At 45.4% G+C, this 23118-nt stretch overlaps 4 protein-coding genes across 5 annotated transcripts; all 4 read left to right on the forward strand.

Annotated features, from left to right (window-relative positions):
• The first annotated feature begins 538 nt into the window (after nucleotides 1-538).
• On the forward strand, nucleotides 539-3312 carry LOC311308755 (microfibril-associated glycoprotein 4-like). 2 transcript variants are annotated; one of them, XM_084437788.1, is made up of 5 exons: nucleotides 539-664; nucleotides 750-947; nucleotides 1921-2017; nucleotides 2127-2294; nucleotides 2382-3312. In XM_084437788.1, the coding sequence occupies exons 1-5, from the start codon at nucleotides 659-661 to the stop codon at nucleotides 2636-2638; spliced, it is 726 nt and encodes a 241-aa protein (XP_084293914.1). In that variant the 5' UTR covers nucleotides 539-658; the 3' UTR covers nucleotides 2639-3312. The 2 variants fall into 2 exon arrangements, with proteins under 2 accessions (XP_084293914.1, XP_084293915.1); XM_084437789.1 differs by having other exon boundaries at nucleotides 1930-2017.
• A 1020-nt stretch (nucleotides 3313-4332) lies between these two features.
• Nucleotides 4333-12009, forward strand: shfl (shiftless antiviral inhibitor of ribosomal frameshifting). Its single transcript, XM_084437785.1, has 8 exons — nucleotides 4333-4536; nucleotides 5947-6076; nucleotides 6173-6222; nucleotides 6391-6435; nucleotides 7638-7793; nucleotides 8592-8695; nucleotides 9056-9213; nucleotides 10678-12009. The coding sequence occupies exons 1-8, from the start codon at nucleotides 4510-4512 to the stop codon at nucleotides 10917-10919; spliced, it is 912 nt and encodes a 303-aa protein (XP_084293911.1). The 5' UTR covers nucleotides 4333-4509; the 3' UTR covers nucleotides 10920-12009.
• Nucleotides 12010-13397: 1388 nt separating this feature from the next.
• On the forward strand, nucleotides 13398-19690 carry ppan (peter pan homolog; the record flags this gene model as incomplete). The annotated part of the gene is made up of 12 exons (XM_084439138.1): nucleotides 13398-13599; nucleotides 14047-14217; nucleotides 15414-15515; nucleotides 15848-15898; nucleotides 16526-16696; nucleotides 16916-16992; nucleotides 17256-17363; nucleotides 17948-18071; nucleotides 18196-18274; nucleotides 18486-18615; nucleotides 18713-18864; nucleotides 19017-19690. Exons 1-12 carry the CDS (start codon nucleotides 13585-13587, stop codon nucleotides 19688-19690), a joined length of 1854 nt encoding a protein of 617 aa, XP_084295264.1. The 5' UTR covers nucleotides 13398-13584.
• Nucleotides 19691-20961: 1271 nt separating this feature from the next.
• p2ry11 (purinergic receptor P2Y11) lies at nucleotides 20962-21894 on the forward strand (the record flags this gene model as incomplete). The annotated part of the gene is made up of 1 exon (XM_084439139.1): nucleotides 20962-21894. One exon carries the CDS (start codon nucleotides 20962-20964, stop codon nucleotides 21892-21894), a length of 933 nt encoding a protein of 310 aa, XP_084295265.1.
• Between the last annotated feature and the right edge of the window lie 1224 nt (nucleotides 21895-23118).

Consider the following 23118-nt stretch of genomic DNA (forward strand, 5'->3'; position numbering starts at 1 on the left):
ACTACTAAGTGTTCATTTCAGCTCCTTCTGCCTGTAAATATGTTTGACCTGGGTAGATTTACTTGTTTGAGATAAGTCTTATGTTTCTAAAATTATTATGTACTAAAAAGGACAAAAATAAAATGTACTTCCTTTTAGCATTGTTGTGAAGCTGAGGGGGACGTGACTGATATTATATTGGTCTTGTATTATTAGAACAGTCATAGATGCTTTCTATCATTATTATTAATTTCTATACTTGTTTAAAAGTAGTTTAAAATCATTGTACATAAAAATCTTTCCACAATGTTTCTTTCTACAGACAAAAGTTGTAAAATAAGTTACTTCTAATAAAAACTGTAGGGAACTACATTATTGTGTCCTGGTGTCTTTTTACATACAACTCTCATGATGTTTGAGTTAAACATCAGACTGATAACAATGAAGAATGTTTCACACAGGAAGTACATTTTGTCTCTTCTAGGCTTACACAATACGTTCCTCAGTCCTCTCATGCTGCAACCAACCATGTCCTTTTAAGGTAGAAAAGTGTATCTCCTAATAACTCCTCATTCCCTCAGCGGTCTGCTCTCGTCCTGGAGCAGCGAGGGATCCAGGTCTGTGTGTGGGACTCGAACCTAACGTTGTTTATTTGTTTGTTCCTGGGACTGTGTGAGGAATGAAGGTGAGCCGGGCTGGTTTGGGGATGTGTGGTAGTGGGATGGGTGTGTTAATGATTTGTGTTTGTTGTGTGTTGGTGCTGCTTGTAGGTCTTTGTGGTTCTGGCTCTCCTGCTCCCGGTAGCTGTGCGCTCGTCAGCGTTGCTGCCCGTGGACTGTGCTGACCTGTACAACAGGGGCTTTGGCCACAGCGGCGTGTTCACCATCTACCCTGCAGGGCCCACCTCGCCCACCCAGGTCTACTGTGACATGGCCTGCACCCAGGAGCCCGATACGGGCAGATGGACGGTGTGTTATACAGTAGTCATAACAGTAGTAATAATAGTAGTAATAACAGTAGTTATTGTCTTATTAGGCTTCATACTCCTATATTTCACTGCAATGATGAGTGGAGTAGACAGGAGTTTCCCATACATAGACTAGAACGCCTCCCATTTATAGACTAGAAAGAATGCATGTCGTCAGCGTACAGTGACATTAAAGTACCGATACTTAAGAGGCGACAAATGTCAGTAAAATACTGGTGGTGCATCACCATTGCAGGCTATGAGCAGCTGGGTCTGATACAGCTGGGGTCATCTGGGGTCATCTGGGGTCAGCTGAACGGGTGCTCTTCAGCTCTGCTCTGACGGATCTGTGAACAGCATCTCATACACAGCGCTTTATCATAGCTGCAGAAAAACAACTATAAATCACTTTGGTTCACGACCACTCTACTTCTTTAAGACTACATCTGATGTGGTTGCTGATTGTTGATTGTTGGATACTGATTAACACTAAGTATACTTTTAGTGTAAGGGAGTGTTGATTGTTGGATACTGATTAACACTAAGTATACTTTTAGTGTAAGGGAGTGTCTATGTGAGTGTAGAGTTAACCCTTAAGAACCTTTATTAGCATGCATATCCCTAACCTTTTACAATAACAAGAAACGCAGCTTCACAAGGGGGAGAGTAAAACGGCAGTAGATTAATAGTCTTTAAATGCAGTTCTAAATGTATTAAATTTGAATAATAGTTGATTTGTTGGGCAACAAGCAAAAGCAAATAATACCGAATCAGCGCTGTCGCTGGGGCAGAGGTAATAACATTTCCCCTCCAGGTGATTCAGAGGTAATAACATTTCTCCTCCAGGTGATTCAGAGGTAATAACATTTCCCCCCCAGGTGATTCAGAGGTAATAACATTTCCCCTTCAGGTGATTCAGAGGTTATAACATTTCCCCTCCAGGTGATTCAGAGGTAATAACATTTCCCCTCCAGGTGATTCAGAAGAGGAAGGATGGGACAGTGAACTTTTACCGTGGATGGGATCAATACAGGATCGGATTTGGACAAGCGTCAGGAGAATACTGGTTAGGTGAGAGATAAACTAGAAGAAGAATCTGAGACGCTGGCCTAGTTTCTATCTGTCGGGCCCCTGAGGGACAGCAGTCTTTCACCCATAATGCATCTGTCCTCGCCTGCAGGACTGGAGTCCATCCATCTCCTCACCCTGAGGAAGAAATACGACCTGAGGGTGGACATGGAGGACTTTGAGGGAGCTAAGGTTCATGTCCAGTACTCCTCCTTCTCTGTTGGTCCAGAGAAAGATGGATACACACTCACTTTCGATGGCTACAAAGATGGAGGTGCAGGTGAGTTGGCTGTATGTAAATTTTCTTCACTTTTCCTATTATATGGCACCTCGTTTTTAACACATTTCAATATGATTTGCATTTCAGGAAATTCTATGGCAGAACACAATGGACACAAGTTTTCCACCTTTGATAAAGATCAAGACTCTGGTGAAGCGAACTGCGCTAAGGACTATTTCGGAGGGTGGTGGTATACACAGTGCCATAGTGTGAATCCTAATGGTCTGTATCTATGGGGCAGCTCAAAGTTTGGTTTGGGTATCAACTGGGTGTCCTGGAAAGGGTATGAATATTCACTGAAAGCCATTGAGATGAAGATAAGACCTGCGCAATACATTATGTAACACTGTGCATGTCTTTCTGTAAAACTGACCGAATATGGAAAATGTCAGTAAATTAACAAAAATGTTACCTATTGTTTTATTAGTGTTGTCAGTCTAACATTAGAAGGTTGTTTAACACAGTAAGCACTAATATTGTTAAACATACCGAAAGGGACGATATCTTAGTTGAACCTGAGGACATCAATCAATCAATCAATCAATCAATCAATCAATCAAAGCTTTATTTGTATAGCGCATTTCATACCCAGAGGCAACACAATGCGCTTTACAGAGAACAAGGGAGGTGGGCATACGACCCACCCCTACATATTCCAGAGGGAAGCAAAAAAACAGTAATCACCCGGGGGCCAGATAAGTGAGCTGTAAAAATTCTTCCCTGACCCCTCTCAACAAGGCGATCGAGCAAGCTCCTGGAGTTTGTCTACCGGCTAAGAACATTTATAAAGCAACAACAGTCCCTCTATCCTGTCTGATAATGACTCTTCATCCCGTTCTCATTCCTTCAGTTCATTCACAGGCAAGATGAGTCTGAAGTACAATAATATTCTTCCTGTTGGGATAAATATAAATATTTGATCTGTTCGCATTGTAAACATGCTATCGTTAATGTGCATACCTTTCATACATTAAACCAAATGTGCAAGCAGCTCAAGGTGAATGTTTGGGTCTCATTAAAATGATGGGGTTTGATTGAATAGGGTCTCATCGTCTCGTCTGTATCTTCTTCGTATGGGCTGGTTGTTATTGTCCTCCCCCCCCCAGGCTCGGGGCCGAGGGGCAATCCTTTTACCACCCCGAGCCTGGGTGAGGGGGTCACCCAGGCTATATATCCAGACACACCCCCAGGAGCCATGTCACCGTTTCGTCATCCAAAACCGTCAGGCCACGCATTCCGTTGGGTGTCCGATATGTCGGTCCTGGATGACGTGGTCTGCGGTTTGTTCCTCAGCGCCACCCTCGTACTGTACTCGTACTGTACTCGTACTGTACTCGTACTGTACCCGTACTGTACTCGTACTCCCTCGGAGGCAGATGGAGGATCTGAGTCTTCATGGAGAGAAGACCTGTCCTTCTCCCGTCTACCAGATACACAGACGGATCATGATAAAATGGGCCCCTGGGCCTGGATGTGTAGAGGGCCCCCCCCCTAGCCTATTACCAAACAATATGACCTCTACTTCCTCAGGGGTCTGACCCCTGACCTATGACCCCTGTTGCTGCTTGTTTTATAATCTCGGCTACATTGAAAATGAGGGCCTGCCCCTCAATTGTATTCCTGAGAAACTATTATACTAATAATTCTGTCCGTTTCCTTGTCTGTCCCTGACAAGTCCACCTTCACACCTTCATGCCTGCATGGCCTGTCATGAGGAAATGATTAGCACTGATAAGATACTGGAAGGACAAGCGACTACAAGAATTTCACTTGTTACACATGGCAAAATAAACGTTCTATTATATTCTGATTATGGTTGTACTTTTACCTCGGTCCCTAAGGCACAAAATGCCGAATGTCCAATATGAAACTATAGACATAAAGAACAGAAAGACATAAAATAATAATATTATGTCTATGTATGAGACCACGTCGATGAGAGAGAGAGAGAGAGAGAGAGAGAGAGAGAGAGAGAGAAAGAGAGAGAGAGAGAGAGAGAGAGAGAGAGAGAGAGAGAGAGAGAGAGAGAGAGAGAGAGAGAGAGAGGGGGGCAAGGGTGCGAGTGCGCGTGTGCTGTTGCTTACGGACCGCCTATCATCCAAAATCAAACGGAAAGTTGTTATGCGACTACAGGGAAATTATACAAAATAATGCAATTGCGTAGTTTGTAACTAAATTCGCCAAGACACCCCATCTCAGAGGGAGTTAAATAAAAATGAGCGACCTACGAGATGAGTTCGAGGTAGGTATGGTAGGCTACATTTGTATTTCCTTATTGTGAGTGTGTGCGTCAATGCCCCACCTCGGAGGCCGTTTCCGACTGGAGCCTATAGCGTCTGGCCAATTTACAGTCTGTAGCTATGATGGGACCAGTAGGCTATAGCCCATGATTTTGCTTTTGAAATGGATATTTATATTATTTAAAAAAATGTTTAAAAAAAAACTTCAAAGACGTGGGTTTTAATGAACGTTCCAAATAGTTCGCATAAACGCAACAATGTTTCAAAATAGCGTTCCAAGCCTGGTTCCACTGTGATCCTCGGTCTGTTACTGGAGAACTACCTCTCCAGACTGTTATAGACCTCTCTGGACTGTTCTAGACCTCTCCAGACTGTTCTAGACCTCTCCAGACTGTTATAGACCTCTCCAGACTGTTATAGACCTCTCCAGACTGTTATAGACCTCTCTGGACTGTTATAGACCTCTCCAGACTGTTATAGACCTCTCCGGACTGTTATAGACCTCTCCAGACTGTTATAGACCTCTCCAGACTAGACCTCTCCAGACTGTTATAGACCTCTCTGGACTGTTATAGACCTCTCCAGACTGTTATAGACCTCTCTGGACTGTTATAGACCTCTCCAGACTGTTATAGACCTCTCCAGACTGTTATAGACCTCTCCAGACTGTTATAGACCTCTCCAGACTGTTATAGACCTCTCTGGACTGTTATAGACCTCTCCAGACTGTTATAGACCTCTCTGGACTGTTATAGACCTCTCCAGACTGTTCGAGACCTCTCCAGACTGTTATAGACCTCTCCAGACTGTTATAGACCTCTCCAGACTGTTATAGACCTCTCCAGACTGTTATAGCCTTCTCCAGACTGTTATAGACCTCTCCAGACTGTTATAGACCTCTCCAGACTGTCATAGACCTCTCCAGACTGCGAACACAAAGCTAACGGAAAATAGTTCGCTAACGTTCGCTGAATTTGAACGCACCCTAGGACTAGCCATCATCAATCAGATGTCCTAGGCCTATACGATGACTGATTTGGTATAAATTATATAGGCTATAGCCTAATCATTAGTTTACATTACTTTACAGTCATTTAGCAGACGCTTTTATCCAAAGCGACTAACGATAATTGCATTTAACCTGGGAAAAGCCAGTGTACTACTACGTGCCAGAACCCACAAGTGCATCTTCTTTCTAAAACAAGTGACTAAGAGCATAATCTAGTGCTGAAGGCAAAGTGCAAGAACACATTTCTGAGGGAAATTAGGCTATAAAGTTGGGCAAAGAGCACTGAAGTAAAACAATTTCTCAGCGGTACAATCCTTCTCCATGGTTGGTAAATGATTGACTCGTCAGAACTCAAATGATGACGTCTTTTTTTTCCCCCCCTTGACTATTTTATTCAACAAAGCTGGAAAAAAATGTCCGGCGTTTCAGAGAGAAGTTTCATGGCAAGATCGCTATTGACAAAGCAACCTTACTGATGCGGAGATATGCAAACAACCACCACATGGTCACCCAGGAAGTTATGAAAAACAAAGGTAAATGGTGTCCATACAATATTAGGTCTACATTTTGGAATTCCACACGCGTTTTTAAACCTACATAGTACACACTTATGACTTGTGTTTGTACAGATCTGGATGATGAAGATAGACAATGTCTACAGAAGGACCTGGCAGTCAAGGTTATCACTGTTACAGTTCTTGTATTTATCTGCGTCTGTGTGTGTGTGTGTGTTGCCTCTCGGTGTGCCAAGCTAAACATTTATTTTAAGACTTTGTTTGGACATGCTTGTGTATTATAGTTATTCATGAACATGACCAACTTGTCTCCTCATCGACCTTCCATACAGAACGTGGTGCAGCGGTTGAAGGCAGAGGAGGATGATGACATAAAGGTATCCCATTTCCTACTATTTACGTGGTTCCTACCATCACATAGTGAAGTGATATTGTAAAGTATAGCATAGTTGTTGTTCCTGGTCGTGCGGGTTAGGTGTCGGGGCCGAGGGGCTGTCCTTGTCCTTGTTCCACCCCGGGGTGAGGTGCTCGTGTCCTCGGGGCCGAGGGGCTGTCCTTGTCCTTGTTCCACCCCGAGCCTCGCTCTCATAACACATCATCCTGCAGATAAGAAACCATGAGAAGTGCTGCTCGGGTCAAAGGCCTCTGTTTGATCGCTCTGGTGGATGAGTTGGAATGTGTCTCGATGCACCGTGTTCACCTGTCACCTCACCTGTCACCTCACCTGTCACCTCACCTGTCACCTCACCTGTCAACTCACCTGTCATCTCACCTGTCACCTCACCTCACCTGACATGCTCACCTGTCACCTCACCTGTCACCTCACCTGTCACCTCACCTCACCTGACATGCTCACCTGTCACCTCACCTGTCACCTCACCTGTCACCTCACCTCACCTGACATGCTCACCTGTCCCTCCTCTAGTCCCTCCACGGCTGCTCTAGTTCCTCTACTTTCTCCCCCGCCTCCCGCTCTAGCCCCAGACCCCCCAGGTCCTAGTTCCCCCCAGTTCCAGCCCCCCCCTGCTCCAGACCCAGAGCCCTCCAGTTCCAACCCCAGTCCAGCTCCCGCCCTAACCCTAGCCCCCCAGGTCCTAGTTCCCCCCAGTTCCAGCCCCAGTCCCCCAGCTCCCGCCCTAACCCTAGCCCCCCAGGTCCTAGTTCCCCCCAGTTCCAGCCCCAGTCCCATCAGCCCTTGTGTGTGTCACTCCGCCCTGCTCCCCGGACGCTTCACTCCCTGCCTCGTGTGTGTACCTCCGCCCTATTCCCTAGGCACTATACTTGGCACGGTCTTCTTCCCTGATTAGCTGCACCTGCGTCTGTGTGTGTGTGTGTGTCTGTGTGTGTGTGTGTGTGTGTGCGTGTGCGTGTGCAGTAGCGTTTCTATCTTATATGTCACCCTGGGCGGGAGGAGGGGTGCTGACAGGCAATTCTGATTGACGTGCGATTTGTTGACGGGGGGGGGGGGTTTCTGCTCCCCCCCCCCCAAAGCGCGATGCCTGGGCGGCTGCCCATGTTACCCATGCCTAAATACGCCCCTGTGTGTGTGTGTGTGTGTGTGTGTGTTAATGTTAATCAGGAATTGGGGGAGCGACTACGGCGCCTGCCACTCACGGAGAAGAACCTGCGGATGTTTGATAACGCCCAGCGCGACCTCACGCCCTCCGTTCTGCATCAGTTCGCCTGCCAGCCCTGCGACAAGGACTGGTGGCGGCGCGTCCCCGACAGGAAGCCGGTACTTCTGCTTCCTCCTCTGTCCTCTGTTCTCTACTCGGTCCGAATGAATCTCTCTCGCACTTTGGATCGTTTAAAAAAAATAAAAAAAATGTATACCTTTATTTAACCAGGTTAAAAACTCATTGAGATTAAAATCTCTTTTACAAGAGAATCCTGGTCAAGAGTGGCAGCAACACAGTTTCCTGAAAAAAAGACAAAGGTTACGATACACAACTAAACATAAAGGTTACGATACACAACTAGACATAAAGGTTACGATACACAACTAGACATAAAGGTTACGATACACAACTAAAAATAAAGGTTACGATACACAACTAAAAATAAAGGTTACGATACACAACTAAACATAAAGGTTACGATACACAATGACAACAAAAAAACAACAATAACAACCGCTACAACAATGACAACAAATGTTAACAAGACTAGCTCAAAGACAAGACTAGCTCAAAGCACAAAATCAGTAATAGTTCACATGACGATCAGTTAACAATTACAACTACCAATAGATTGGGTTTCTATCGCCTTTACAGCACTTTTGAATTCATTTAGAGTGATTCTGTCCTGGAGTTTAAGCGTGTTTTGTAAAGTGTTCCATGTTGAGGGGGCAGAGTACATAAAAGCCTTTATGCCCGTCTCAGTCCGAACTCTAGGAACAGTCATTGCGATAGTCAGTAGTAGTGATTAATAGTAATGATTAGAGTGATTAATAGTAATGATGAGTCCTGGGACCCAGTTCGCTGGGTCTCTTTTCAGTGGCTACGGTCTTCATTGGCTTCATGATCTTCCGTAGGTGTCTCGGTGTACCGGGTGCAAGCAGAAGTATGACCCTGTCCCTCAGGACAAGATGTGGGGTATCGGGGAATTCACGTGTCCCGGCTGCGGTCGCGTCTTCAGGTAAATGGTCATGGTAAATGGACTGCACTTATTTAGTGCTTTTATCCAAAGCGCTTTACAATGGCCTCTCATTCACCCATTCACACACACTCACACACTAATGGCGGTAGCTGCCATGCAAGGCGCTAGCCTGCTCATTGGGCGCAATTTGGGGTTCAGTGTCTTGCCCAAGGACACTTTGACATGTGGACAGGAGGAGGCGGGATTCGAACCGCTACTACGATCACTGGACGTCCCGCTCTACCTCCTGAGCCACGGAGGGGAAGAGGCTGTCCTGCTCCAGGGAGCTACTGTGTGAGTGGATTCTCCTGGGTGACTTGACATGTGCACCTGTTTAACTTGCTGTTGTCTCTCGATCAGGGGGTTTGGCCGGATGGATTCCGGTTCTCCGTGTTATGGCTGCAGAACCCTGGTCACCCCGTCCGAAATCCTGCCTCCGCGCCGGGGAACGATTGGACTCGCAGGCGTCAGACGGAACCAGCACAGCTGCCTCGCCGAGGACTGTTTCAACAGACAAGGTTACTGACACATCACATTACATCACATTACATCACATCACATCACATTACATCACATTACATCACATCACATTACATCACATCACATCACATCACATTACATCACATTACATTACATTACATCACATTACATCACATCACATCACATCACATCACATTACATCACATCACATCACATCACATCACATCACACCACGTCACGTCACATCACATCACATTACATCACATCACATCACATTACATCACATCACATCACATCACATCACATTACATTACATTACATCACATCACATCACATCACACCACGTCACGTCACATCACATCACATCACATTACATCACATTACATCACATCACATCACATCACATCACATTACATTACATTACATCACATCACATCACATCACATCACATCACATCACATTACATTACATTACAGTCATCTAGCAGACGCTTTTATCCAAAGCGACTAACAATGATTGCATTTAACGTGGGAAAAGCCAATGTACTACTACTTGCCAGAACTCACAAGTGCATCTTCTATCTATAACAAGTGACTAAGAGCATAATCTAGTGCTGAAGGCAAACACACACAAGGTTACATTGTATGTGCATGGATTGGATTGCTGTGCAGCTCAGAGTACTGAAGTGTGTTACTAACGAGCACCACTAGAGGGCATCCTTGCACATTTCTACCTCTTAACAAATGGGTGGGTAATATCTAACACTAGCAAGTTGAGATGCATGATGTTCGTTACACTGTTACTAACGAACCTGTTACACTGTTACTAACGAACCTGTTACACTGTTACTAACGAACCTGTTACACTGTTACTAACAAACCTGTTACACTGTTACTAACAAACCTGTTACACTGTTACTAACGAACCTGTTACACTGTTACCAACAAACCTGTTACACTGTTACTAGCAAACCTGTTACACTGTTACTAACAAACCTGTTACACTGTTACTAACAAACCTGTTACACTGTTACTAACAAACCTGTTACACTGTTACCAACAAACCTGTTACACTGTTACTAACGAACACCAGGGGCAGCTCTTGCACATTGCTACCTCTAAACAAATAGGTGGGCGATATTTAACACTAGACACCAAAGTTGAGATCCCTGAAGCAGCTGAACATGACTCACACCTGTCTCAATCAATCAATCAATCAATCAATCAATCAATCAACCAATCAATCAATCAATCAATCAATCAATCAAAGCTTTATTTGTACAGCGCATTTCATACACAGAGGCAACACAATGCGCTTTACAGAGAACAAGGGAGGTGGGCATACGACCCACCCCTACATATTCCAGAGGGAAGCAAAAAAACAGTAATCACCCGGGGGCCAGATAAGTGAGCTGTAAAAATTCTTCCCCGACCCCTCTCCATGAGACGATCGAGCGTCTCATCTCAGTGATGATGTCCTCCGTCTGTCTCCGTCTGTCCCAGAGCCCCACGTCCCGGGGACGGAGTGCGTCCACCCTCGCAGCCGCCAGCGCAGCAGGAAGCCGCGGGTGGTGAACCCCAGCCCGGGTCACCACAGCTCCGGCTCCACGGTCAACACCTGCCTGAGCCAGGGCAGCCTGGCCGACCTCTACGACCTCATCATGGACGACATCCGGGAGGAGAGCGAGGAGGGGGGGTACCACGGAGCAGGCTACTCACACAGCAGCGGCAGCGACAGCAGCTAGAGAGGCGTCGGCGCCGCTTGTCCCCCCGCTCCGGAGGACGTTGTGACAGTATCTGTCTCAGGGAGATTTTGCTTAAGTCTTGCTGCTTGCTGTCTTGCTGCTTGCTTAGTCTTGCTGAGTCTTTCACGGTGAATACTAGCGTTAGACATGACTAAGGTTCAGGAGACGACCAAAATTCGACACATTTGACTTACATAAACATAACATTAGCACACGTTTCCGCTGGTGAGGTTTTGCCATATCTCACTGTTCTGTAAGCCAGCTCATTAATCGCACAAGTCCAATTATTTGAGATGTTACAGTTGTTACAGATTTTTATTTCCGTTGTTCAATCACTGAATAACGGTATTTTTGCCACTGTTCATGTGTTGCCTTTGACCTATAACATGTGAGTCATCATACCACCTAAAACCAAACGGGTATAAGATGACGTCACGTCTACTGAACAGGATAAACTGTACCTTAAGCTTTGTGTTTGTTAAATTTAACCATAATATTAAACTACATATCATTCTGAGGGCTCCAGAAGTGTTTTAGCACCAGGGAAACCATTACAAAACCATTCCTTACTTGAATTATCCAAGGTTGTGAAAAACAACGTCAAAATCGGCTTAATCTTTGAAGTAATTTAGGAGATGCTTGATACAATAACTACAATAACCTACAATAAGTAGGCTAGACAATTGTCTAGAGTATGTGAACCAACGGCAGCTCCCACTCATCGACAGTGAAGCCTTCTAACTAGAGACATGAGCAGTCAGTGCTTAGTGCTAGATCAGACACATCTGGGTTAGGGGTTAGGGGTCAGGAGTCGGGGAGGTGTTTTATAGAATGAACTTGCCCTTTATAACTATACACCCTTGATCTTGAGTAGTCTTGTCATTATCATGAAACGGATGTGTGTAGGAGATGGGATCCTGACTGTTATTTAAATACTTCATCACTCATCACTGCCCCTTTTCATATAATGTAACGTTTATCACTTTTATTTTATCAGTAATGTGACTAAATCAAATAATACGCAATTGGTTGCAATTTCAATGTCATTTTTTGCTTTGTTTTTTACCTGAAGTTAAATTTTAAAATTATTTTTTTGACTTGTGTTTTTCATTTATTTCACATGGACGACTGGCTGCTAAGGTAGGGACGGGATAAAAGTCATCAGGAAGCCACCTATTAGCCTAGCTACCTGTAGGCTACTATTAGCCTAGCTACCTGTAGGCTACTATTAGCCTAGCTACCTGTAGGCTACTATTAGCCTAGCTACCTATAGGCTACTATTAGCCTAGCTACCTGTAGGCTACTATTAGCCTAGCTACTTATAGGCTACTATTAGCCTAGCTACCTGTAGGCTACTATTAGCCTAGCTACCTGTAGGCTACTATTAGCCTAGCTACCTGTAGACTACTATTAGCCTAGCTACCTGTAGGCTACTATTAGCCTAGCTACCTGTAGGCTACTATTAGCCTAGCTACCTGTAGGCTACTATTAGCCTAGCTACTTATAGGCTACTATTAGCCTAGCTACCTGTAGGCTACTATTAGCCTAGCTACCTGTAGGCTACTATTAGCCTAGTTACCTGTAGGCTACTATTAGCCTAGCTACCTATAGGTTACTATTAACCTAGCTACCTATAGGCTACTATTAGCCTAGCTACCTGTAGGCTACTATTAACCTAGCTACCTATAGGCTACTATTAGCCTAGCTACCTGTAGGCTACTATTAGCCTAGCTACCTGTAGGCTACTATTAGCCTAGCTACCTATAGGTTACTATTAGCCTAGCTACCTATAGGCTACTGCAGCTGCACTATATAGACTATGCAATGCTGCCACCTAGGGGTTGAGAACGAATACTATTCGGTATTCGTTCACATCAGAGAGCCTGTAAAATAGTATTCGGGACAGCAGTAGTCCGAACTAACTGGTTATTGTGGAGTAGCCTATGAATAAACCACAGATGCGAAAATTGCTGGATATCGACATGTTTTGAAAGTTTCTCTGTTTGAATTTTTTGTATTATTATTATTTTTTAACTAAGGAGGAGTCACAGCATTGATTGTGCTCAAGTCATTGGAGGAAGGACTCTACACTTCTTATCTCTACAATAAGATAAGAAACTGAGCTATTTATGTCCAGAATTCTGAATTTAAATATCAGTTTGTCTACACACTCAATGGGCTCTGTGCACCAGCTTCACTACTTCCTGAAAGTCACTTGGCTTCTTTATTTCCTGTCCAATATGATTGGATTAAGTGATTAATCAGGTGTGCGCTGGGTCTGCCTCATACCTGATTAATCACTTCATCCAATCATATTGGACAGGAAATAAAGATGCCAAGTGACTTTCAGGAAGTAGTGAAGCTGGTGCACAGGGCCTATTGTGCATAGGAACTATTCTAATACACTTAAATCGTACGGACGTCTTACACTGTGACACACGGAGCTCATCCACGTGTGGGTTCTTTGCTCACCAGAGTCTGAGATGGAGCACACGCACTGGCTCTGCGGAGTCTGCTCTTTGTTAAAATCCTAATTACTTTATTCAGCATTCACATTTTTACATTGTGTAGTTAGATATATCTTTTTTTAAGATAGCCACTTCGTAAATTAGCTAGATCTCAAAACTTAAAGAGTGATCATTAAGAGTGATCATTAAGAGTGATCATGGGGAAATCCAAGGTGAGTAGCTAACCTAGCTAGCATGCTAACCTAGCTGATCCTAGCTGATCCTGGCTGTCTGGCGAGGCAGCCATCGTGTTGGTGGATGAATGATGTTTTATGAGAATATCTGAACATGATTAGACTTTCTGACTGATTATCCAACGTCCAGAAAACAGCTTTGATAACATGATGTGTGCTAGCAAGCTAACACGTGTTAATGAAGTTGGCTGGGAAGCCATTTTGTTTTATAATGTTAGTTAGTTATGCAACTTGTTCGAACTGACGTGGGTGCACGTCTGTCTGTCCCTCTGTCTGTCTGTCCCTCTGTCTGTCTGTCTGTCTGTCCCTCTGTCTGTCTGACTGTCCCTCTGTCTGTCCCTCTGACTGTCTGTCTGTCCCTCTGTCTGTCCCTCTGTCTGTCCCTCTGTCTGTCTGACTGTCCCTCTGTCTCTTATTTTATTTCAGACCAAGAACCAGAAGAAGTCCCGTCTGAGTGCGGACCGTGTGGCTGAGGAGTCCTTCTCTGCGGTCCCGCACTCCTTCGTGTTCCCCCGCGGGCAGGTTGGGAAAAGTGTCGGTCAGCTGGTGATGGACATGCGGCGCGTCATGGAGCCCTTCACCGCGGAGTCCCTGAAGGTAGGGCTGCTCGATTATGGCAAAAATCATAATCACGATTATTTTGATTGATATTGAGATCACGATTATTTTACACGATTATTCATTGATTTTTTTTTTTTTTTAATCAAAAGTTTTAACATTTTCTTAACATAACAAATTATACATTGACTTTGATAACAATTAATTTATTAAATGTTGACTTGCTTTTCTTTTTAACAATGTTCTTTGGATTAGATCAATTTCTCCCATGGGAGACAGTATAGCTCTGCAGTGTAGGGTGCACTTGATTTGTGCAAAATCGTTTTATGGCGATTATTTTGTTTTAATGATCGTTGACAGCCCAGATCTTAATCTAGATTAAAATCCGATTAATCGAGCAGCCCTACCTGAAGGTCCGTCTGATTTCATTGAATTAGCTTGCTGTAACGTTACCTAGTTACACGAAGACGGTTATATAAAGTTATTAGGCACAGTTTATTCTTAAGGCGGTTATAATTAAGCAATAAACCACTCGAGGCCGTGTGTTATAGTGATTTTATAACAGCTAGGGGGCGTTGTTAGTAACGACGCGAAGCGGAGTAAAACCCCCCTAGCTGTTATAAAATCACTAACACACGGCCTCGAGTGGTTTATTGCTTTTATACAACGATTACTACAGCTATTAGTGTAAAATAGACACACAGCAATGTAAAATATTAACATTTATTCAAAACGAAGCATCATTCCCTCAATTCCGCCGAGCAAAATAGTTCCCCTAACAAAAGAGTTGCCAAGCAATAACTACAATGCATTGGATCAAATGGGAGGCGCATTAATACTGACAATGGAATGATATGCGGTCCCAGGTGTGTGTTACAAAGTATTTTAAAACAGCTTCCAGCCAATCAGAATCAAGAACCACAACTAACCGTTGTATAAGAATACACCTGGCCGCTATTCTTACGGCGCCCTATCTACTGCCTCTCCATCTCGGTGTAAGAATAGACACGCCCGCTTTTCTTACGGCGCTGAATCTTGTATTCAAAACCTAACAAACTTAAAACTCAACCATAACCCAAATATATGGTATTTATGGCTAAAATGCTTGAAATCGCCGTTTAATACACAGCCACTCAAGTTATTTGTGTTGCTAGCTATGTGCTAGTAGCCACATTGTCTGCGTCATCTACTGGGTTTAAATGTTGGTCACTGACAATCTGGTCTTTCTCTGCCAGGTCAGGAAGAAGAATGTTCTAAAGGACTTCGTGGCCATAGCAGGACCACTGGGAGTGACGCACTTCATGATATTCACCAAGACGCCCAGCACTATAAATATGGTGAGTACTGTTAGTTGTTCATACACAGCAATTGTATGAGGGAGGCCTTGTAATTTGACTAATGGTTTCCTATGGCTCATTTTAATGAATTATCGCTCCTTAGTTGACCAGTATCTTAGAAGAGTGACGAACACTATTGTCCCCCCCCCCCCACACACACACACACCTAAACACAGATGCAGATGATGGTTTATTGAGAATATCTGAATGTTTTATGATTAAGACGTTTTCTCTGATGCATCTACTTGTTACCCTGTAAAGCCTCATGTCTGTCTTGTATGTCGGTGTGTTTTGTAAACTGTGTTTCACTACATGAGTGTCTGTCTTCCCAGAGGTTGGCTCGCCTGCCCAAAGGACCCATGCTTCACTTCCGGGTCACCAAAGTAAGTATGACCAGTGCTCATATCTTTAATGCCGATAGGAATTAAGGGTGATATTAGTGTTTTGAAACACTGAAATGCATCCCAAGCACAAAATTATTGTGAAAACAGGATCAAATCTGAAAATAAATTGATGGGGGGGGAGTGATTTGGAGTGAAAAATTTGCCCTATTCATTGTGAACGGGTGGAATTGAAACGGCCATGTCTATCTGCATCGGTTTCCTCTTAAGAGGAAAAATAATTGTTGAGAAGAGGAATGTAGATTTTCCCAAATACAGTTGTGTCGCGGCTGGAGAGATTTAGACATGGCAGTTGAAATGTTCAGGAGCGAGTCCCTGACTTCAGTCCACCAATCAGTGTTCAGCACTGTAACCCGCACCCCAAAACTCCATTCTCCTCAGAAAAGTACTACCCCTCAAGCATGAATTTAGATCAAGGTACTAGTTCTAGACCCTGGTTCCTGTGGTGGGAATGCAGTGAGTTCCTGCTAAAAGTCCCTAGTACCTGGTGAAGGTTCCTGCGGCCGAAAGGCCAAAACTTGACCCCAGTTTCAATAAAGGAAGTTCCCACACCTCACAGGATAGATTATCTTATTATCCTCCCTTGAATGTGTGCTTTTTCCTTCGTAGTACTCCCTAATCAAAGACGTGGTCTCATCTCTGAAGAGGCACAGGATGCATGAGCAACAGTTCACACATCACCCGCTGCTGGTCCTCAACAACTTTGGCACGGAGGGCATGCAGGTCAAATTAATGGCCACCATGTTTCAGAACATGTTCCCATCCATCAATGTGCACAAGGTACGTTTACAGTGAACAGACGGTGAGGTTTTGCCAGAGGTTTGAGGAATGGAGATCTGTCATGTGATGAGCGTATAGTCTTCAGAGATTTATCTGTGACGATCACACATTTCTGATTTTTGCAGAATCCTTCAACCCTATGATTTACAAGCAACTTAAAACCCCCTCTTCAATAGAACATTGATATTGTGATAACATTGACATGTTTGATTCTTCTAGGTCAGCCTGAACGCCATCAAAAGGTGTGTTCTGCTGAACTATGACCCTGTGTCCAAGGAGGTTGAATTTCGCCACTAGTAAGTAAACACACACTGCATATTAGTGTGATCAGTATTAAAACCAGACTAACTACAGGACAGCTGCTCGGGCTCAAATGATGACGCATTGTAACTTGACTGTTCAGTGATGCATGTTCAAAGTAAACGCACTGATGGGCCCTGGCGTGGAGAAGCGTCCTCCAGCTGACCTCTGATGCTCAGTGACCCCACTCTGAGCCCTGACCTGTGATGCTCAGTGACCCCACTCTGACCCCAGCGTGTCATGTCTTCCTGGTGTGCAGCAGCCTGAAGGTCGTCCCTGTGGGCATGAGCAAAGGAGTGAAGAAGCTGATGCAGGAGAAGTTCCCCAACATGGCCAAGCTGGAGGACATCAGTGAGCTTCTGATGAAGTAAGTGTTCTAAGGGAGAGCTGTGAGAGGCCTGACCAACGTTAGTCTAGACGCCAGACCCATGACTTCTTCCTCTGATGCTCTGATACTAACGTAAACTACGCCAACTACCTGACTGCATGCTGCAGATCTCTGAGTCTGGGACACTTCATGCACAAATCTGCTGCTCAAATCCTCACAATTCATTGGTTTTGCAGGAATCCCTACGACACCAATCAGTAACGACTTTCGCGATCAGGCGCTCCCACCCATAGATATGCCCCGCCCATCTAACCTGGCCTAGCGTCTCTCATTTGCTGCTACAACCTGTCACTCAATTTTGAACTATTGATACGCCCCCAGAACACCAGATTGGGTGGTGAAGTGGCCCAGAGTCTCATGTAGCATGCGGAGCGCATGGATTCAACATGATACTTGTCTGGAGAGACTAAACCAACTTGCACTTGAAGTTCCAGACGCATGTGACGTTATCGTACACTACCCGTTTCCTGTTCAGTGATCTATTCAAAGTACACTGATTCACCCTCGTTTAAATTAGCCAGCAGTTCCGTGCACTCATGATGTCATCACCTTGCGTCCTCCAGAGGAGCCAACCTTTCTGAGAGTGAAGCGGAGCAGGACGGAGATCACAACATCACTGAGCTGCCCCAGATCTACTCCGGGCGCGGCAACATGGCGTCCCAACAGAGCGCCGTGCGCTTGACCGAGGTGAGTTTAACGTCTTATCGCTCATGGGGGGGGGGGGGGGCGTCTTGACTGACGTCCACACAAGCCTGTTACTGAGGGGACAGTGAACGTCCGTGGGTCTCACAGCGTGGTCTGACCCCTCCAGATCGGCCCCCGTTTGACCCTGCAGCTGGTGAAGATAGAGGAGGGCATGGGCGAGGGGAACGTCCTCTATCATGCAGTCAGTGAGTACTCTGTCTGTCTGTCTGACTGTCCCTCTGTCTGTCTGTCTGACTGTCCCTCGGTCTATCGGATGTACATGATGAGAAAAAGCTGTATGATCATCTCTGATTTCTACTCAAAAGTAAACGCTTACTGACGCATCCGCAGGGAAGCGCGAGCGTGTGACCGCTGGGAAATGCTCCCGTTTCAACGTCTTTCCCGTCTTGTCTGTAGTCTCGAAGACCGAGGAGGAACTTCAGGAGATCCTGAAGCGGAAGGAGGCGCAGCTGAAGGAGAAGGAGCAGCGCAGGAAAAAGCAGGAGCAGAACGTGGCGCAGAAAAAAGAGCTGCGGGATGAGAACAGGTGAGTCCTCCCACTTCCTCCTGACGCCATGACGACCACCCACCTACACGCAGGAGGCGGAGTCTGGATGACTGGTGTCGGTTTCCTGTCCTGGCAGGAGGAGGAGCCTGGCGGGTATTAAGAGGAAGCTCAAGGAGGATGAGGAGGACGACAGCGAGGTGGAGGATCCTGGGATACAGGAGGACAAGGTCGCATCGGACGACGAGGTCGAGTACTACAGACAAGCTGTAGGGGAGGAGCCAGACGAAGGTGAGGATCATTTAACCCGCGCTCCGTCTCTAACTCGACTAGTTGTGTTGATCTGTTGTGTTGATCTGCGTTGTGTTCTGTGTTGTTGTTGATCTGTGTTGTTGATCACGATGCGACCGAGCTGAACCGTGTTGTGGATGTTGTGTTTTCAGACATGTTCCCCGAGAAGAAGAGGAGAGACCCCAGCAGGCCTCCAGGACCCTTCAGGAAGAGGACGCGGCCCCCTGGGGACGACAGGACAAAGGAGCGCGGTCCCCACGGCAAGTCCCCCAAGAGGACAGGTCCAGGGGGACCACAGAGACACAGAACGGGGGGAGACGGAGAATGGAAGGGGGGTAAAAAATTTGGGGACAGGGGCAAAAAATTTGGGGACAAAGTGGGGCCAGGGGCTAAGAGGTTTGGGGGACAGAAACGCCAGGATGGAGACAAGAAGTTCGGGGACAGAGTGGGGCCAGGGGCTAAGAGGTTTGGGGGACAGAAACGCCAGGATGGAGACAAGAAGTTCGGGGACAGAGTGGGGCCAGGGGCTAAGAGGTTTGGGGGACAGAAACGCCAGGATGGAGACAAGAAGTTCGGGGACAAAGTGGGGCCAGGGGCTAAGAGGTTTGGGGGACAGAAACGCCAGGATGGAGACAAGAAGTTCGGAGGGAAGAGAAAGTTTGAGGGGAAGGGGGGGTTCGGCGGGAAGGGGGGGTTCGGCGGGAAGAGAACGGGGGACAAGACTTTCAAATCTACCGGTCAGAAGGGCAAACCTCGCCCTGGTGCCAGAAAGGGCCCGGGCGGAGGAGCAAAGCCAGGCTTCAAACCCAAAAAGGGCAAACGCTGAAGTTCTGAGTGTGGAGGTCTGGAGGCTCAGCTGACCAGGGGCGCACTGCCCTGCTGCACCACAAGGGGGCGTCATGGACAAGTCTGTTCAGCGGACAAGACGTTTTGAACTCACTGGTTTCTACCAGTTACTGACATCTTATTGCTGAATCAGCAGGTGGAATTGACATTAAGTCAGTGGTGCAGGGTTGTACCGTGAGGATGTTTGTAAAAATGTATTTGTTTAATAAATGGTTGAATGAGATGGATGTTTCAGGTGAGGTATTCATTCTCCTAGATGGTCTAGAAATGTTGATCAAGTTTAGTAAACTTGAGCGCATGGCCGGTCACACTTCCTGAAAATGTTACTGAAAGAGAATGAGCAGTGATGTGACTGTTTCCAGGAGGTTAGAAGATTCTCCCTCTTATGCAACCAAACAAGCTTAGTCTGCAGAGATTTAACTGACGATCAGAGATTTTTCCAGAAGGATGTTTGGACAAATGTATTTGCTTAATAAATGGTTGAATGAGATGGATATTTCAGCTGAGGCGTTCATTCTCGGGGATGGTCTAGGGTAGTAAAGTAGAGCATGGTTTAGACGCTTCCTCAGTGTGCAGGAAACCTGCATCCTGGGTCTCGATCCGCCCACTCACTCACTACAGCTCAACGACTCAACAAGTCTGATATCAGGTTAGATAGATGAGGGAAGTAGCTCAGTTTCAGACCCCCCCCCCCCCCCCCTCAACGAGAAAGGGAAGCTGGCCCGTGACAGGAAGTGGATTGCATTTGCGTTCATGGTGCCGTGAGACCACAAGAACTTCAGGTCCAACTACAACTGGGTCCTTAAATGCTTTTGTCGAGGCAAGGAATAGCTTTTTGCTCAAGAAAAGGTGATGTTAATTGGATCCATATTGTCTTTCTAAGTATAGGAAGTAGGACAAATCTTAGCATGAAGTCTTATTTTCTGTATAAGAAGTTTTTTTTATGGGAAAGTGAATAATTTGTATAAACCTGAACATATCTGTAAGGGATGCTGGTTACTTTAGAAACATTCAAGGTGGTTTATTGGTCACACTGTATGTACATAATATGGAACCATGTACAAAGAAATGCTTAATCTTACTGTGTATAAATCATTCTATAAAAAAAAATACTTTAACAGTGGCAGAGAAGGTTGGATCAAGGTACCAATAAATGATTCAAATGAGAATTTAGTTTTTTTGTTGTCTTTCACAGGTCATAACAGAACACGAGTGTGAAAACCACTTCATATTTGTCACCCTGTACACAAGATGGTTCACAACTTCTCGGATCAATGTGACAAATTTCAAATCGAGTTCCTCCCCGCAGTGTACGGTGTTGAGTTCTGCGTGGCGTTGGTGGGGAACCTGGTTGGCCTGTGGTTCCTGGTGTCCAGGGAGAGGAGAAACTGGCACACCGGTGTGGTGTTGACGTGCAACCTGGCCATCAGCGACCTCCTCTACGTGCTCACCCTACCCTTGCTCATTGTCTACTACACCCAGAAGAAACACTGGCCCTTTGGGAAGGTCATGTGTAAAATAGAGCGTTTCCTCTTTACCTGCAACCTGTATGTCAGCATCTTCTTGATCATGTGCATCGGTGTGAACCGCTATGTGGCCATCGTGCACCCTTTCTTTACGCGCACCTACGTGCGCCCTGGCCACGCCAAAGCCGTCTGCCTGGTCGTCTGGATCGTCGCCACGGCCATCTCCTCCCCGGTGTTGAAGTTTGCGGACACGTGTCCACATGGGGACATGTCCCGCTGCGTGTCCTGTTGCAACCACACCGATGCCACTGCGCGGTCCCACTTAACCTACAAGCTCTTCATGACCGTGTTTGGGTGCTTCGTCCCGTTTCTCATCACCTTCGCGTCCTACTGCGCAGTGTTTTGGGTCGTGTGGAAAAACGCCAACATCACGACGCAGGAGAAGCGCAAGGTGGCCCTGATAGTGCTGTCAGGGGTTCTGCTCTATGCGGTTTCCTTTGTGCCCTACCATGTCTTTCAAAGCTACTACTACTACCTGCAGTCCAAGGGGATTCCTGACTGCCAGGTTAACAAGGCCTACCAGGTGTCCAAGGGGCTGGCGACCCTGAACATGTGCATCCATCCTCTTCTCTACATGGCTGTGCTGGACAGCATCAGATTCGCCTGCTGTTGTGGGAGGGGTCAGGATGAGCTTGCAAGGAGAGAGGCAAAGACATAGCAGTCTATTTATGTACCACCTATTTGAATGTGCATGTAGGCTGCAGGGACTTGATGCTGCTTTAAAGTCGCACTGAAACGGACGTTTGAGATCATCTAACTTCCGTAGTTTGACGTATTTACATTACATTACAGTCATTTAGCAGACGCTTTTATCCAAAGCGACTAACAATAATTGCATTTAACTGCATTTGCATAAATTGCATTTAATTTATTTCCGACGCAAACAAGCTATGAGGGCGGGACATGCGTTTAGAGGAATTTGATTGGAACATTGACAAGTGGGCGGGTTTTAAGAACTTTAGACAGATTCGATAGGAGGATAGCGTTGATTGACGGGTGGATGTCGTGAGATTATTGGCCTAAAATCTAAGGTACCTGTTGTCGTCATTGCACGTGACCTACCGTTTTCCAGGAAATAAGAAATTATACACTTTGATATAAGATTACAACAAAAGTAGAATTTTGTTATTTTTTTGGCATAGATCGTTGAATAGGTGAACACTATGACCAATTATGTGAACCAAAATGGGACAGAATGCTTTTTTCATTTCAGTGCGACTTTAAAGAAACTAGTTTGCTTGACGGTTTAGTCTGATGCACACGGATTAAAGGTACCCAACGAAACGTGAATCAAAACAATCCGTTCATTGTTTATTTTCGAAATTCCTCAATTATATGGTTCCTTGTAGTCTAATAAACATGTTGAATCACTTGAATGTCTTTCCTACCTTGTAATTTCTTCACAAAATGATATTTAGCTAATGTTTTGAAAACAACAAAGATGTGTAAAACGTCACTATTATGTGCTCCGCGTATTGACGCAATGACGTAGTACGCGATTTTCGGGGACCACCTTCTCAAATTTGCTCTAGAGTGCATACAAGTGGTCAAAAACTACATTGGGTACCTTTAAGCCGCAGCCAGAACATGCAGTGGAATAGAACAGAAAGTGTATTTGCATGTATGTACAGGTACATTAGAATCATTTGTCTTTACAGTGTCTTATCAGCACTAATCAGTTCCTCATTCCAGTCCTAGGTACTCAGATGGACATTTCAAGGTTCCCAAACTGGCAAGTTTCTATCTGTAGTCTCCAGACTATCAGTATCAGAGTCAGTTATTGTTGTTGTCTGTTGTATAGGCAAGAGTCATTTCACATGTCATTGACTATACAGGGAACCTGCATAACTTTGAATATCATTTCTACTTCTATCCACAGGCC

This window comes from Borostomias antarcticus, assembly GCF_949987555.1.
Source record: "Borostomias antarcticus genome assembly, chromosome: 5".
Lineage (NCBI taxonomy): Eukaryota > Metazoa > Chordata > Actinopteri > Stomiiformes > Stomiidae > Borostomias > Borostomias antarcticus.

What these genes read in the sequence shown, in the direction of transcription:
- LOC311308755 (XM_084437788.1), top strand. An exon ending in CCGATACGGGCAGATGGACG is followed by an intron (nt 948 to 1,920) that starts GTGTGTTATACA and finishes TTTCCCCTCCAG; the next exon opens with GTGATTCAGAAGAGGAAGGA. An exon ending in CTACAAAGATGGAGGTGCAG is followed by an intron (nt 2,295 to 2,381) that starts GTGAGTTGGCTG and finishes TTTGCATTTCAG; the next exon opens with GAAATTCTATGGCAGAACAC.
- shfl (XM_084437785.1), top strand. Translation starts at nt 4,510, where the DNA reads ATGAGCGACCTACGAGATGAGTTCGAG. An exon ending in AGGAGGATGATGACATAAAG is followed by an intron (nt 6,436 to 7,637) that starts GTATCCCATTTC and finishes AATGTTAATCAG; the next exon opens with GAATTGGGGGAGCGACTACG. An exon ending in GCGTCCCCGACAGGAAGCCG is followed by an intron (nt 7,794 to 8,591) that starts GTACTTCTGCTT and finishes GATCTTCCGTAG; the next exon opens with GTGTCTCGGTGTACCGGGTG.